This window comes from Mobula hypostoma, chromosome 9 (genome assembly GCF_963921235.1).
Source record: "Mobula hypostoma chromosome 9, sMobHyp1.1, whole genome shotgun sequence".
NCBI classification, from domain to species: domain Eukaryota; kingdom Metazoa; phylum Chordata; class Chondrichthyes; order Myliobatiformes; family Myliobatidae; genus Mobula; species Mobula hypostoma.
Window position 1 is genome coordinate 113649045 of NC_086105.1, and position 17436 is coordinate 113666480.

The 17436-nt window shown below is 41.9% G+C and overlaps 1 protein-coding gene across 4 annotated transcripts in view; it reads left to right on the forward strand.

Moving 5' to 3' along the window:
* The window catches only part of mmd2a (monocyte to macrophage differentiation-associated 2a), a 122694-nt gene that overhangs the window by 60966 nt on the left and 44292 nt on the right, over positions 1-17436 (forward strand). For 2 of the 4 annotated variants that reach the window (XM_063058947.1, XM_063058948.1), the window contains exon 3: positions 7639-7720. In XM_063058947.1, coding sequence (XP_062915017.1) covers positions 7639-7720 — 82 coding nt within the window. Of the gene's footprint in view, positions 1-7496; positions 7721-17436 lie in introns of those variants that run through there. The other 2 variants (XM_063058946.1, XM_063058949.1) reach the window with 1 other exon arrangement.

The following is a 17436-nucleotide window of genomic DNA, read 5'->3' on the forward strand; positions in this document are numbered from 1 at the left end:
AACCACTTTCACCTCATACATTCAAAGAAGACTTATCATTACTATCTTGAGCAAATAGAATAGGATGTCCTGATCCCTTTACATTGCTCTTAGCATGTACTAATGGCTTGGCATACCAGGATGTGATTTAAGATCATGTTCAAAGTTTTTTTTTATGTTAATCTGGAAAAGGAATTCACATCAAACTCAGCAACTCCCCAAAATGTAAGTTTCCATTGTCAGTCCTTAGACGTGTTCATTGTTAATTTACTGTCCATCTCCTGTAAGGTGTTGAAAACTACTAGTCCAAATTAAGAAGCCTACCTTGCTACATAGAAACTAGGAAGCGTTGACTATTCTGCTGTTCAAGCCTGGTACATAAGTCATTGCAGTTTTAGCTGATCATTATCTCAAAACTATCTTCATGATACCTTTTGCATCCTGAAATGTATCAGTTTAAAACAGTGATTTGCCTCTGCAATAAACTCCAATGGGTTACCATCCTCTGAGTGAAGATACATAGAAATTGCTGGTGAATTCAGCAGGCCAGGCAGCATCTCTAGGAAGAGGTACAGTCAATGTTTCAGGCCGAGACCCTTCGTCAGGACTAACTGAAAGAAGAGATAGTAAGAGATTTGAAAGTGGGAGGGGGAGGGGGAGATCTGAAATGATAGGAAAAGACAGGAGGGGGAAGGGATGGAGCTAAGAGCTGGAAAGTTGATTGGCAAAAGGGATATGAAAGGATCATGGGATGGACGGGAGGCCTAGGGAGAAAGAAAGGGGGAGGGGGGAAGCCCAGAGGATGGGCAAGGAGTATAGTGAGAGGGACAGAGGGAGAAAAAGGAGAGAGAGAAAAAAAAATATAATAATAAAAGTGGGCTCCGTCTTCGAGCCTACTTCTTCGGCAAGGACTCTCCCACCCCCACTGACGACACCTTCTCCCGTCTTCAACCCTCCTCCTCTTCATGGACACCCTGCTCTGGTCTTCTGCCTGCTCTGGATCTTTTTATTGCTAACTGCCGACGGGACATCAACTGTCTGGACTTCACCGCACCTTGTTCCCATTCGAACCTCACTCCTTCAGAATGCTCTGCTCTCCACCCCCTCTGCACTAATCCTAACCTTACTATAAAACCCGCCGATAAAGGGGGTGCCGTTGTAGTCTGGCGTACTGACCTCTACCCTGCCGAGGGACTGCGAAAACTCACAGATACCTCCTCTTATTTACCCCTCGACCATGACCCCACTAAGGAGCACCAGGCCATTGTCTCCCACACCATCACCGACTTTATCCGCTCAGGGGATCTCCCATCCACTGCTACCAACCTTATAGTTCCCACACCCTGCACTTCCCATTTCTACCTCCTACCCAAGATCCACAAGCCTGCCTGTCCAGGTAGACCAATTGTCTCAGCTTGCTCCTGCCCCACCGAACTCATTTCTGTATACCTTGACACTGTTTTATCCCCCCTCGTTCAATCCCTTCCGACCTATGTTAGTGACACTTCTCACGCTCTGAATCTTTTTGATGATTTTACGTTCCCTGGTCCCCACCGCTTTATTTTCACCATGGATGTCCAGTCCCTATATACCTCCATCCCCCACCAGGAAGGTCTCAAAGCTCTCGCTTCTTTTTGGATTCCAGACCTAACCAGTTCCCCTCTACCACCACTCTGCGCCATCTAGCAGAATTAGTCCTTACTCTTAAAAATTTCTGCTTTGGCTCTTCCCACTTCCTTCAAACTAAAGGTGTAGCCATGGGCACCCATCTGGGTCCCAGCTATGCCTGCCTTTTTGTTGACTTTGTGGAACAATCCATGTTCCAAACCTATATTGGTATCTGTCCCCCACTTTTCCTTCGCTACATCGACGACTGCATTGGCGCTGCTTCCTGCACGCATGCTGAGCTTGTTGACTTCATTAACTTTGCCTCCAACTTTCACCCTGCCCTCAAGTTTACCTGGTCCATTTCTGACACCTCCTTCCCCTTTCTTAATCTTTCTGTCTCTGTTTCTGGAGACAGCTTATCTACTGATGTCTACTATAAGCCTACGGACTCTCACAGCTACCTGGACTATTCCTCTTCTCACCCTGTCTCTTGCAAAAATGTCATCCCCTTCTCGCAATTCCTTCGTCTCCGCCACATCTACTTTCAGGATGAGGCTTTTCATTCCAGGACGAAGGAGATGTCCTCCTGTTTTAAAGAAAGGGGCTTCCCTTCCTCCACCATCAACTCTGCTCTCAAACGCATCTCTGCCCTTTCACGCACATCTGCTCTCACCCCATCCTCCCGCCACCCCACTAGGAATAGGGTTCCCCTTGTCCTCACCTACCACCCCACCAGCCTCCGGGTCCAACATACAACTCTCCGTAACTTCCGCCACCTCCAATGGGATCCCACCACTAAGCACATCGTTCCCTCGCCCCCTGCTTTCCACAGGGATCGCTCCCTACACAACTCCCTTGTCCATTTGTCCCCCTCATCCCTTCCCACCGATCTCCCTCCCGGCACTTATCCTTGTAAGCGGAACAAGTGCTACACATGCCCTTATACTTCCTCCCTCATCACCATTCAGGGCCCCAGACAGTCCTTCCAGGTGAGGCGACACTTCACCTGTGAGTCGGCTGGGGTGATATACTGCATCTGGTGCTCCCGATGCAGCCTTCTATATATTGACGAGACCCGACGCAGGCTGGGAGACCGTTTCGCTGAACACCTACACTCTGTCTGCCAGAGAAAGCAGGACCTCCCAATGGCCACACATTTTAATTCCACATCCCATTCCCATTAAGATATGTCTATCGACGGCCTCCTCTACTGTCAAGATGAAACCACACTCAGGTTGGAGAAACAACACCTCATATTCCGTCTGGGTAGCCTCCAACCTGATGGCATGAACATTGACTTCTGTAACTTCTGTTAATGCCCCACCTCCCCTTCGTACTCCATCCATTATTTATTTATTTATTTATTGATATTTATTTTTTCTCTCTCTCCTTTTTCTCCCTCTGTCCCTCTCACTATACTCCTTGCCCATCCTCTGGGCTTCCCTCCCTCCCCCTTTCTTTCTCCCTAGGCCTCCTGTCCCATGATCCTTTCATATCCCTTTTGCCAATCAACTTTCCAGCTCTTGGCTCCATCCTTCCCTCTCATGCCTTCTCCTATCATTTCAGATCTACCCCTCCCCCTCCCACTTTCAAATCTCCTACTATCTCTTCTTTCAGTTAGTCCTGACGAAGGCTCTCGGCCCGAAACATCGACTGTACCTCTTCTTACAGATGCCGCCTAGCCTGCTGCGTTCACCAGCAATTTTTATGTGTATTGCTTGAACTTCCAGCATCTGCAGATTTCCTCATCTCTGAGTGAAGATGTTTCTTTTCATCTCTGTCCAAAATGACTTGTCGCCTGAGACTGTGACGTCTCATTCTGGACTCCACAACCAGGGAAAACATCCTTCCTAAATCTAGTCAGTCTAGTCCTATAAGATTTTAGCAGGTTTCAGTTAGATCCCCTATTCTTGGCAATATAAAGCTAATTAACCCAATCTCCTTTCAATGTCACAAGAAATCAGTCTGGTGAACTTTGTTCCCTCCCTCTATGGCAAGTATATCCATGCCCAGGTAAGAAAGCCACAACTGTTGGCAATACTCTAAGAGGGATCTCACATTTCACCTTGTTACTGTAGCACCTGCAAATTTTCTTGCTAAGGAGGCCAACATACCATTTACCACCCTAACTGCTTGTTGCTCCTGCAAATTAGAAGTGTACAGTGCTAAGACAATATTCTTCTCACTTTCTCCTCAGACACAAGCAATTCTATATTAAACAATGGTACAAGAACACCAAGTAGTTTGTCACATAGTCACTTTAGCCATTTCCTGACTAGTATGCCATACTGTCCCACACTGACTTACTGCTAACACCTCTTCACCACCAATAGGAACATCTCCCAGTTTAATTCAAGGTATTCAAATAAATTGACAGGATAAAACTTGTTGGTTCCAATATGCAACAGTTCAATGTTGATGACTTGCATTGAAAGGACACAGGCTGCTCTATACCAATATCTCATAGAATTAAATACTTAATGTATTTGCCCTTGTGTCCTCTGGTTTATTTGTCACTGCCAATTTAAAATACAGAGTAAACTCTTGGTTTCTCACTTTTACTAAATAAGTTACAGGCATTCTTATTTGTTTTTATCATGAACCATCTCAATTCAATCATACAAGTCACTGTGTTTCAGTTCACATCTATATGTTACCAAGACTTCTGGAATCCTATTCCAGTATTTCTACTTTAACATACTGGGGAATAGTAATTCAAATTAACAGCAAGAAAACGTTACTAAATAAATGCTAAACTTCCAGTCCTGAGACAATGTTTCTCTCTGTGACCTCTCCACAGAAGCTTAGACTCTAGCAATTCCCAACTAAACATTGTTGCAGAATAGAGAGAGTAATTAATCACATGGGGCAAATGGTATCAACCAATATTATGTTCAATAAGGGTTCTCTCTTCATGAGAATATTGAATGTTTAATATTATTTGGAAGGCAAGATACTTGAGTTCAGGATGTACCTAACTGTTAAACACTGCGGCCAGAATGATGAAGTACTGGTAAAATAAGAAAATCAATGCAAATTCATTTACTTGTACTCTTGGTGAATTGTTAAGGCAGGACTGAGGTATAATTGGAAAATTAAAATGATATAGTTATAGCGTGCTCCAATGCATGTCCGCCGGGAGTATGGCCTCTCTGTGATCTGCACGCAGCATTTAAACAGCTTAGGAAGTACAAAAGCTTGATGCCTCTCAGTGTCTAAGCAATTTGGATGCAGATGATGGCAAGGTCCCCACTAAAATCTGAATCTCAGCTCCTGTTCAGATGCCTAGATGTGTGTTTCTGTAAGCCTTAATTCCTTGAAGGAACTAGTAGGGGCACCTTGTATGGTTATTGTTCCATTTAAATATGCAGTTGTGTAATTACCCTCAATTAAATGACACAAATCCTACTTGTAAGGTTTCTGAATCAGGTTGGATGTATTCATGGAGGATTCATTACATAACCTCTTGTCTGCTCATGTCTTGCCTTATGCATGCTAAGGAAATAGCATTAAAACCATGCAATTTGTTTAATGTTTCAGTGAATTTTCCCCTCGATCAACCTGGGAGGTTGGTTGCTGACAACTCTGTGCAGTCCTAGTGAGCTGCAGTGCAAATTTCCCGGAATATTTTGATTACATGTTGAGCTGGGTTGGTGACAAACATGCAGATGATCTGTTTGTTTCTTTACTTAGTCATGGCCCATAAACTAACAAACCAGCATTAGACCTAAAGGCTTCATCAGAGATTGCTTCACAGTCTGCACTCAATTGCTGCCAAACATGGCTTTGAGCTGGGAAACTTGAAACAGACTTATAACCAGCACCCTTTTGCTTTTTAATATTTTCACAAATATGCAGAGTAGGTTATGAGAAGCTGGAGGTGGAGTATTTTTCACCTGGTCCTTAAACAGATTAGCTCCATTTAAAATGCTCATTATTTCCACTGATACTTTAAAAGGCAAACAGAAAGGGCATGCTCTTAACAGAAACAAAATGTTTTATTCCTCTCCCCAGCCTGAGTTACAATCAGTTTCTGCTGTAAGGGATTTCCACACCTCTGATGCAGGGGTCAAAAATCAAGCAAGGCAATAAAATGTTGCAACTTGAATATTTATTATTTGCAATTTAATCACAATATGTTGAGCTGAAAGTGTAGGTTCTCATCCAGATGCTAAAAGTGATTAAATTCCAGAAGAATGAAATTACCAAGCCATTTCCCTTGAGAAGTTAGGATGGTTTCTCCTCAGTGCTCCCTTGCTGAGAATTAATTTGCTTCTTTTCCAAACATGCTGTTTCTCTGTGTTTTAGTTATCTGGTTGTGTGCTTGGTTGCTACCATATTCAGGCATTTTCCAGTTCTGATAATTCTTCGTCTTAGTCTGCCTTTTATTTCTGTAGCAGTCAGCTACATGTCCTGCCCTGTTGGCCTATTGAAAGCTTCAATTCGTTATGCAGAGTGTGTGTTCCCTGTAAACATCTTAGTCAGTAGGCAGTGACTGTTATGCTCTTCTATTAGGCTGACTTCTGTGTTCTTCACTTCAGTTTGAAACATGTAGTACTCCCTGAAAATAAAAATTCTTCATCAAAAAGCAAGTACAAGAAGGTCACTTAAAAAGTCTCAAATGTGCAGATTTAGCAGGAGAGGTTGTGTTGTCAAGCTGCTACAGCTGCCATGGATAAATATTTTGAGAAAGTTGTTTAAGAAACTTATTCCAGGAATTTACATTCGTTAGTTTTTAAACCCAGGTTCATGCGAGTGTTACTTCTCATGTAATTATGTGGATTTAATTGTAATGGAATGTCCGGCCCCATGAGTTTGTGGAAATATTTTACCCTTTATGTTTTAAGTATTCAATTAAAACAAAAAGGAATTATTGCCCTCACTGAGTGGTTAGGTGAATCGATCACTTGACCAGAACCCCATTCATCTCCATAAACATTCACTTCCTCTGCCTTCAGAGCATCATGCTTTCAGTACCACTTCCAAGCTCCACCATGGACCCTCACCAAGGCATGTTCTAAATCCTAACTTCATCACCTCCAAAGGCATTCGATACCTCCACCTTCAAGATCCTAGCCAAATCACGTTCCATCCTCATTTGAATAGGCTAAAATGATTTAAGCATGACCTTTTTAAATTGGGGATCAGGTTCTTAAATGGGGAAGTTACATCAAGGCAAGGGTTAACATCATGTCCAGATTTCAGTTGTAGTGCAGACAGCCCAGGTGAGAAAGATTTTTGAAAAGTATACCTTCCCTTTACTGCAGCAGGTTACTGGAGTTACTTGGCTTACCAAGATGAGATAAGGGTGTTATGGAGGGATGCAAGGGGCACACACACCAATTAAGGGGCATTTAAGGTATCATTACTGGTTAGCTTGTAGTTTCTACTAACTCTTAACACTTGTATTGTGAATGGCAATTGGTCTTGCAAATAAAGAATTTGGATATAAATAGTTTACCAAATGGTTATTTAACATATTATTCTGTATAAAAATGTCATTTTTGTGTTAAGAGCAGTAAAATAAAGTGTGACTGAGGAACAACTGCGAGTTTTCAGAGCCAGGTTAATTGGCGACAACAGTTACATGGAGTTCCACTGAGGTGGCTAACCCTTGACTTCATTACAGAGGAGGAAGAAATTCAGCTCCGGTAGCTGATCAGTCCTAAATCCCAGGGAGACTATACCAAGCATAATGAAATAAAATGGAACCTGAACGGAATCAGATTTCAGTGCAGCACTCTGGGATCAGGAAATTATTGGTGTTAAATAATGTTTGAACTGTGGAGCTTGTAATATTGTCTGTCGTTATACATTAACACGCTAGAAAGCTCTGATAACAACTGATATACATACCATCTTGCCATTAGCCTGCTCCTCATAGTAAATGAGAGAATATGCATCTTGGTGCTCATTTAAAAGCAACATTTGTTTGAAGGGAAACAGTCATATGATGTTAAGGAGTAGGGAAATGGCTCTAACTGGCATATGGCACAAATATGTGATTTCTGAGGTAAACTTTCATGCCTCAAGATATTATTTTCTTTACAGGTTTATGAATAACAGAGTGCCTGCCAATCAGAGATACGAACCCACAGAGTATGAACATGCAGCAAACTGTGCCACTCATGCAGTGAGTATAGTGCTAAACATAGTTAACTTTCTGTCATATTAATTATTAAAACAGTAATATGATTGGTTAAAAGTATATTCACATGGTTTGTACTAACAGCAAAAATGTTCCTTGAAGGGTGATATAAATGTTGAAAATAAACAGTCAATGTCTTGGGCCGAGACCCTTCATCAGGACTCCTGAAGGGTCTTGACCCGAAACATTAAATCTTTATTCCTTTTCATAAATGCTGTCTGATCTGCTGAGTTCCTCCTACATTTTGTATGCATTACTTTGGATTTCCAGCATCTGCAGAATCTCTTTTGTTTATGTCACACTACATTTCTGCTTTCAGAAATTGAGCGAGTACATTCTTTCAGAGGAAATGTTAGACTAATTTACCATCACGTAATCCAAGGATGAATGTAATTTAAATTTCTTACCAATGTGGTTGTATGGCAGTCATTGTCAACTTAACCACATTGATTTCATTGGCCACTTTGTTATTAGGAATGTCATATGGGTTTATTTTCAGCTCAGATGTAACTTGTGCCACTCTTACTGTGCTGAAAAATAGAACTGTCATTCTTGTTGGCCTGGGCAGTATTTGTCTCATATTCAGAATATCAGTGAAGAAAAAACCCTCCAAGCTATCTTTCCATCATCCCATTGCTCATTGCGAGGCTTAAGCTGCTGTATTTTCCATACTACAGTTTGATTACCCTGAGGATTGGAGGGTGGCTAATGTAACCCCACTTTTTAAAAAAGGAGGGAGAGAGAAACCGGGGAATTATAGGCCGGTTAGCCTAACGTCGGTGGTGGGGAAACTGCTGGAGTCAGTTATCAAGGATGTGATAACAGCACATTTGGAAAGCGGTGAAATGATCGGACAAAGTCAGCATGGATTTGTGAAAGGAAAATCATGTCTGACGAATCTCATAGAATTTTTTGAGGATGTAACTAGTAGAGTGGATAGGGGAGAACCAGTGGATGTGGTATATTTGGATTTTCAAAAGGCTTTTGACAAGGTCCCACATAGGAGATTAGTGTGCAAACTTAAAGCACACGGTATTGGGGGTAAGGTATTGGTGTGGGTGGAGAATTGGTTAGCAGACAGGAAGCAAAGAGTGGGAATAAACGGGACCTTTTCAGAATGGCAGGCGGTGACTAGTGGGGTACCGCAAGGCTCAGTGCTGGGACCCCAGTTGTTTACAATATATATTAATGACTTGGATGAGGGAATTAAATACGGCATCTCCAAGTTTGCGGATGACACGAAGCTGGGTGGCAGTGTTAGCAGTGAGGAGGATGCTAAGAGGATGCAGGGTGACTTGGATAGGTTGGGTGAGTGGGCAAACTCATGGCAGATGCAATTTAATGTGGATAAATGTGAAGTTATCCACTTTGGTGGCAAAAATAGGAAAACAGATTATTATCTGAATGGTGGCCGATTAGGAAAAGGGGAGGTGCAACGAGACCTGGGTGTCATTATACACCAGTCATTGAAAGTGGGCATGCAGGTACAGCAGGCGGTGAAAAAGGCGAACGGTATGCTGGCATTTATAGCGAGAGGATTCGAGTACAGGAGCAGGGAGGTACTACTGCAGTTGTACAAGGCCTTGGTGAGACCACACCTGGAGTACTGTGTGCAGTTTTGGTCCCCTAATCTGAGGAAAGACATCTTTGCCATAGAGGGAGTACAAAGAAGGTTCACCAGATTGATTCCTGGGATGGCAGGTCTTTCATATGAAGAAAGACTGGATGAACTGGGCTTGTACTCGTTGGAATTTAGAAGATTGAGGGGGGATCTGATTGAAACGTATAAGATCCTAAAGGGATTGGACAGGCTAGATGCAGGAAGATTGTTCCCGATGTTGGGGAGGTCTAGAACGAGGGGTCACAGTTTGAGGATAGACCGAGGTTAGGAAAAACTTCTTCACACAGAGAGTGGTGAATCTGTGGAATTCTCTGCCACAGCAAACTGTTGAGGCCAGTTCATTAGCTATGTTTAAAAGGAAGTTAGATATGGCCCTTGTGGCTACAGGGGTCAGGGGGTATGGAGGGAAGGCTGGGTTCTGAGTTGGATGATCAGCCATGATCATAATAAATGGCGGTGCAGGCTCGAAGGGCCGAATGGCCTACTCCTGCACCTATTTTCTATGTTTCTATGTTTACCCTGCAAAGACTTTAAAATGACGTTAGTTGGACCTCAGGTTACATAGTCGGAGAGGCAAGGTTGATGGAGTGTCAGGAGGAAGAAAGAAATGTTGAGGAAAGGAGGCAAGGAAAAGAAGTTCAAAGTATATTTATTATCAAAGTATGTGTACATTACACAACCTTAAGATTTGTCTCCTTGCAGGCAGCCACAAAACAAAGAAACCTCAAAAGAACCCATTAAAAAAAAAGACCATCAAACACCCAATGCACAGAGAGAGAGAAAAAACACATTGTGTAAATGATAAAAGTAAGCAAATATTGAATTGAATTGGCCTTGTTACCTATATCCTTCATATACATGAGAAGTAAAAATCTTTACATTATGTCTCTGTCTAAATGTGCAATGTGCAATTTATAGTAATTTATAATAAATAGTATGTACAACAGGACAGTCAATGTAACATTAAGATACAATTGTATCAGTATGAATTAATCAGTCTGATGTCCTGGTGGAAGAAGCTGTCCCAAAGCCTATTGGTCCTGGCTTTTATGTTGCGGTCCCGTTTCTGGATGGTAGCAGCTGGAACAGTTTGTGGTTGGGGTGACTGGGGTCCGCAATGATCCTTTGGGCCCTTATTACACACCTGTCTTTGTAAATGTCCTGAATCATGGGAAGTTCAGATCTACCGATGCGCTGGGCTGTCCGCACTACTCTCTGCAGAGTCCTACGATTGAGGGAAGTACAGTTCTCATACCAGGCAATGATGTAGCCAGTCAGGATGCTCTCAATATAGAAAGCTTTTAAGAATTTGGGGGGCCAGACCAAACTTCTTCAACCATCTGAGGTGAAAGAGGCTCGGTGATGTTTATGCCAAGGAATTTAAAGCTGTTAACCCCAGATCCATTGATGTCAATAGGGGTTAGTCTGTCTCCATTCCTCCTGTAGTCCACAACCAGCTCCTTTGTTTTTGCAACATCGAGGGAGAGGTTGTTTTCTTAACACCACTGTGTCAGGGTGATGAATTCTTCTCTGTAGGCTGCCTCATTATTATTTGAGATTAGGCCGATCAGTGTAGTATCATCAGCAAATTTAATTAGCAGATTGGAGCTGTAGGTGGCATGGGTATACAGTCACAGGTATACAGAGAGTAAAGGAGGTGTCTGAGGACACAGCCCTGAGGGGCACCTGTGTTGAGGTTCAGAATGGCAGAGTAAATAGCTTCAGAACTGGAGTTCTATGAAAGACATGGAACTAGACGTCACTGCAGCTGGAGCAGGCAACAGCCATAGTTCGTTGCAAAACCGAGTAAAGTGTGTGAGGACAAAATGAGTGCAGTGGATAGAGGGGAACAGATGGATGTTGTAAAATTGGATTTCCAGAAGGCGTTTGATAAGGTGCCGCACAAGAGACTTATAAGTAAGATACAGATGCATGGAGTCGGAGGAAGTGTACTGGCATGGATAGTAGATTGGTTAACCAATAGAAGGCAGAGACTTGGTATAAGTGGGTGTTTCTCCGGTTGGCAGTCAGTGGTGAGTGGGGTGCTGCAGGGGTCAGTGCTGGGCCCACGGCTGTTTACCATTTACACTGATGATTTGGAAGAGGGGACTGAGTGTAGCATAGCAAAATTTGCTGATGACACTAAACTGAGTGGAAAAGCAAATTGTACAGAGGATGTAGAGAGTCTGCAGAGGAATATAGATAGGTTAAGTGAGTGGGCCAAGGTCTGGCAGATGGAATACAATGTTGGTAAATGCGAGATCATCCATTTTGGAAGGAATAATAGAAGAGCAGATTATTATTTAAATGGTGAAAGATTACAACATGCTGTTGTGCAGGGGGACTTGGGAGTGCTCGTGCATGAATCACAAAAAGTTGGCTTGCAGGTACGACACGTTATTAAGAAGGCAAACAGAATGTTGGGCTTCATTGCTAGAGGGATTGAATTCAAGAGCAGGGAGGTCATGCTGCAACTATACAGGGTACTGGTGAGGCCGCACTTGGAGTACTGTGTGCAGTTCTGGTCTCCATACTTGAGGAAGGATATACTGGCTTTGGAGGCAGTGCAGAGGAGGTTCACCAGGTTAATTCCTGAGATGAACGGGTTAACCTATGAGGAGAGATTGAGTCACCTGGGACTATAGAAACATACAAAATTTTGAAAGGGATAGATAAGATAGAAGTAGGAAAGTTGTTTCCATTGGTAGGTGAGACTAGAACTAGGGGACATTGCCTCAAGATTCAGGAGAGAAGATTTAGGACAGAGATGAGGAGAAACTGTTTTTCCCAGAGAGTGGTGAATCTGTGGAGTTCTCTGCCCAGGGAAGCAGTAGAGGCTTCTTCACTAAATATATTTAAGAAACAGTTAGATAGGTTTTTACGTAGTAAGAGAATTAAGGGTTATGGGGAAAAGGCAGGTAGATGGAGCTGAGTTTATGGACAGATCAGCCATGATCTTACTGAATGGCAGGGCAGGCTCGATGGGCCGGATGGCCTACTCCTGCTCCTATTTCTTATGTTCTTATGTAGATGCGAAGCCAGGCATCACTGCAGTTCAGCGTAGGGCTGAGTAAATGTTGCAGATCAGTGAGCAAAACCAGCCCTCGGCCTGCCTCCGGTCCTGACATCCTGACCTTTTCAATCTGGCCCGGCGCTTAAATTGTCCAAGCATCGGGTCGTTCCTTGTTCTCGGACTGCTCGGGGGCCTGGATCCCGCCGGCATGATTTGGCCTATACCCCACCTTTTCAATTCAGCCCTGTGCTTAAATCGATCAGACATCGGGACTTTCTTTGCTCTTGGGAATGCCACAACTCTCCTTTGATCCCTACTTGCTGTTAGCAGGCCTTTCCTGTACCTCCACCACCACTTGTCTCCGCTTGCCATGACCATGACATGCCTGTACCTCCACCTCCACTTTTGCCACCGCTTGGCTTGACCACCCTTTGCTCGCCTCTCCATTGTTAGCATTAATTGTTATTAAAATATTATTAATAAGGTATATCGTAGTTCCCTTTGTTGTGTATTTTTGCCACCCGTAAGTAGTTGCTGGGCATCACTAGTGCCATCTTAAACCAGAAGGAAAGAAAAGGCAAGGTTTCAGGATAGGAGGCACAGTTGGTAAGGTTGAAACATTCTGAGAAGATCAAGATGATTTGAAGTCCAGGATTGGAAGATCTTTTATCAGTTTGGAAGGGACTGTTAAGAGGTAGGAATTTTACAAGAGGAATTTGAAAGCAAGGATGAGAATTTTACATTCAAACATTGCTTAGCTTAACTCAGAGCGAAAGTAACTCAGTGGGGTCTGTGGTGTTTTGGTCAACCTCAGGTTCATGTCAACACATTGCCACATAATATGGCATGGGTACTGACATTTCTCAGTAACAGTAATTGTGGTTTAAAAGAAGTCATTGAAATTAATTGGGATAATCTACATCTTGATAATTATTAGTTATTGATAGAAAGTGCAGAATTTACACTAACTAGCAGTTTTACTCAGAGGTACCACAAATGGTTGGTACAGAAAATGTCACAGTCATTAGTGCCCTCATCTAAAGATAGTTTTATGGGTTATTGTTCGATTAACATGATGAGACATTTTGTTCTGAACGATTACATTATAACTTCGGTCAAAGGATAGGGAGGAATGCTGAAACTGCATTTTGTACAACCAGATATTAAAGCTGAGGAAAATTGGCCAGAATGCAAAACCAACATTCTATCCAATCCCTTCAGGTTAATAACCACCCTCTATTAAATTAATAATTAGCTTTTACATCCTTTGACCTAATTTGATACAAGGGTTTACTTCACTACATTTTCACAGAATGGAAAGTAAATACAAGTGTCAAATTTGTCAGGTCATTTCAAATTCAAGTTTAGTTTATTGTCACTCAACCATACTCATGCATACCACCAAACAAAACAATGTTTCTCCAGACCAAGGTGCATGACACAGTATATATAACACATAACATAATATTACTATGAGTAAATTAACAAATCATAAGGTGCATTTATGACACAAGTTAAAAAATAAACAGTATAACCCTACTGGCAATTCAATGGGAGGAGATGGGGTGGGGGGGTGGAGGCGGTAGGGGATTCAGTCGTCTAATGGCCTGAAGGAAAAAGCTGTTTCCCATCTTAACAGTTCTTGTTCTGATGCAGCAGTACCTTCAGTGGTAGGGATTCAAGGAGATTGTTGGACGGATAGGAGGGATCACTGACAATTTCACAGGAAATAGTGAGATAATGTGCTCAAATTTTGGCTGTGTAAAACAAAAGGCAAATGATATTGTGAAAGAAAAATAGGTAGTTTCCAGACTTATTAAAAAAGAACCGAGCTTTTGGTATTAGATATTTATTTCCCATGGGAGACACAGGGAAGTGATTAAAAATTTTCATGAGAAGTATCTCCAGTGATAATCCCTGCAGATAACTGGGATAGACATATCTGTCATTTACATTATCTTAATAGTGACAGACACACCTTCATCTAATGATACTTTCAGGCATAGCCAAGACTGATTCTGCTTACAACTGAAAAGATAATGGATGCAATTTACATTAGTAAGACATTGCTTCGTATCTGGCAGCTGTTTACATATGAGAATTCTGAACAAAATTATAACTGAATAATTTATTAACCTTTCAAAGAATACTGCTCTGTTTAAAATCAAAAGTAAATCAACTTATTTAATATTAATCAGGCGGATTATCTTTGGCGAATTGATACACGATAGAGATTAAGAAAATAAGCAATGAACCATTAACAGTGCTGGGATTAGAATGATGCCTCTGTCTGCTATCTATCACTGTTGTATTTTGTTTTGCTTGGATTAGCTCACAGGTTCTGCCTTGGGGTGGAGGTGATGGGGGTGGGGTGGTGGGTAAGGGTAGAAAGAAATTTGGAACTGTTTTGTGAATGCTACTTTTGATCATGTCAATGAACAAACAGAAGGTTGTGGCTCTTCTCTAGTCTTTGAATCTAATTTTACTTTTAACCAGGTGATCAAATAATTTAAATGGTACATTATCTCACTTCCTTTTGCCAATTTCCTCCTCAATCTCAAACTTTTCTAGCACCTCAAAACTACAGTATTACATACCCATTCAGACTTAAAGTTGACAGGTTCCTAACACTCAGATTTAAATAAACAAACTGCTACCCATTTTTCTTCATCTTCTCCCTGACACTTTGATCATGGACCTTGGCCCAAATGTGAGGTTTCTCATTATATACCCCAATCCCAATACAAAGTTCACCCCTAATGAGGTTTCTACTTCCAGTGACCTGACAAATAACAATTCTTATTCTTCCAATGAAACAGTACTATTTAAACTTCATTATTGGTCTTCACTGAGAATGCAGACTTTGTACTTCTTGCTGTCTTAGTAAAACAGCCAACATAATCAAAGATCCCACGCATCCTGGGCGATCTCTCTTCTCTTCCCTCCCATCAAGTAGAAGATGCAAAAAGAGTTGGAAAGCACGTACCATCAGCCTCAGGGACTGCTGTTGTAAGATTATTGAACAATCACTTGGTATGCTAAGATGGCATCACAATCTACTTTGTTATAGCCTTGCATCTTATTCTCTGCCTGCAATTCACTCTCTGTAACTGTAGCACTTTATTCTGCGTTCCTTTCTCTTGTCCTACCGCAGTGCATTGTTATGATGAAAAGATCCGTATGTTTGTGTAGCATACAATACCCTTTTTTACTGTACCTCAGTCCATATGATAATACTTTACCAATTTACAACCTCACCAGTGTACTGGACTGCTCTGCCTATTAAGGTTAATGCTACAGCCAAAGCTAGACTTCTAGTCCCAAGACTCTTCCAGTCTCTGCTGCTAAATCTGTTCCATATTACAGTTGCAGCTCACTGCTCCTTTAGGATGGTCACCTAACTTCATGCTCAAAGCCAACTGTACTGAACAGGCTTTTGTCTGTATTGCAAACTTATGCAAACTACAGGCATGCATAGACTTACTGAGAACTTTCCCTGGCAACTCCCTGTCAGCAGTGCCACGTTGTAGCCCTTGAGGGTCATTGTGGCCTCTTTGCGAAAGCAAATGCCTCTCGTGGGTATTGTTCTTCTCTAGCTGTCTGGGTCCCTCTAAACCTTGGCAGCACCTTCTCAATCACTCCCTTCCTTACAGTATCCATCTATTCCATGGCAGCTCTCCCCAGCAACGAGCAATGTGTTGATTGTATTGTAGTCCCTTTAAAAGCTGACTTCAAAGATTATACCTACTGTGCTTCAAGCTAATTGTTATGAGTATCAATACACATTAATAGTCAACTTCCTGCTGAAACCAATTACATTAATTTCTGTTCAGTCTACACAGGGGAATGATATCTATGAATTTTATAATTAAATATTTGATCTTTATGTGATTTTCATAAGTACTGTTTTAAAGCCAAAATAAGGAATGGAGAATTTCTATGCTCGTGAGTTTATCCCTTCATATGCCTGCCTTCTTTGTCTTATAACTTCACATGATGGGTTGTTCCCAGGTTCTGAATTTGTGACATAGAGCAATGCCTACATATGAATAAGTTCTTATATTATCATTAAATTCAGAAGTCTGATGTACATAGGTATGTTTCTTTCTATAAACAGTAGACCTAATTTCCTGCCCTTTCTGTCTCTCTCTATCATGTTAAGGTATTCTTGTTAAGCCATGTAATTGGGATGGGGTTCAGTATGAATGACCACAAGGAATAAAACAGGGACGGGTGATGGTTGTCTTTGGATTTACCAACCTATTTCTACACTGTAGGAAAGAGAAGAAAACCTTAGTTATGCCATCTCTGTTTTCCTGATTCCAACCCATTGCCTGCTTTACCTGCTGTTTATTGTAATTGTATGCAGAGGTTGGCTAGCAAACCAAATGCTTGTTTGAACCAGATACATGTATTCCCTTCTGTGCCCCGTGATGGGGCTTAGTGACAGCTCGTGTGGTGGGGAAAAAAATGAAGCTTCTCAAAGTTCCATGGTGCTGTGATGGACTTGGTCTTGATCCTTGCAGGGGTGGCTAAGGATTTGTGCTTTCTTTTGCTTTGGTCCTCACCTTCTTTCAGTGAAAAAAAAGAAGGGATTACATTTATCTTCTATCTTTCCAAAGCACTTTACAGTAGATGGTCTTATTAATGCAAGAAACACAGCTGTCAATTTACATGTAGCACACTGCCATCAACAGCAATGCAATAACAGCTAGGTCATTTTTAAATATTGTTGATGAGCAATAACTATCGGCAAGGGATATATTTAAATCCATGATCTTTTTGAACTGTGTGCTGATGAATGGAATGCCTCAGATTAATATCTCAACGATGATACCTCCAACAGTGCAGCACTCCCTCAGTGCATCACTGATGTGGGAGCTTAGAACTCATGACCATCTGTCTAGATCAGATTACTATTAATACGTAGAATCACAACTGACTGAAGCACCAGCAAGAAGGAATTCATGGAATTGGATTTGGTGTATTATTGTCACACAAAGCTTGTCCTGCATATTGTTCATACAGATCGAATCGTTACACAGTGCATTGAGGTAATACGAGGTA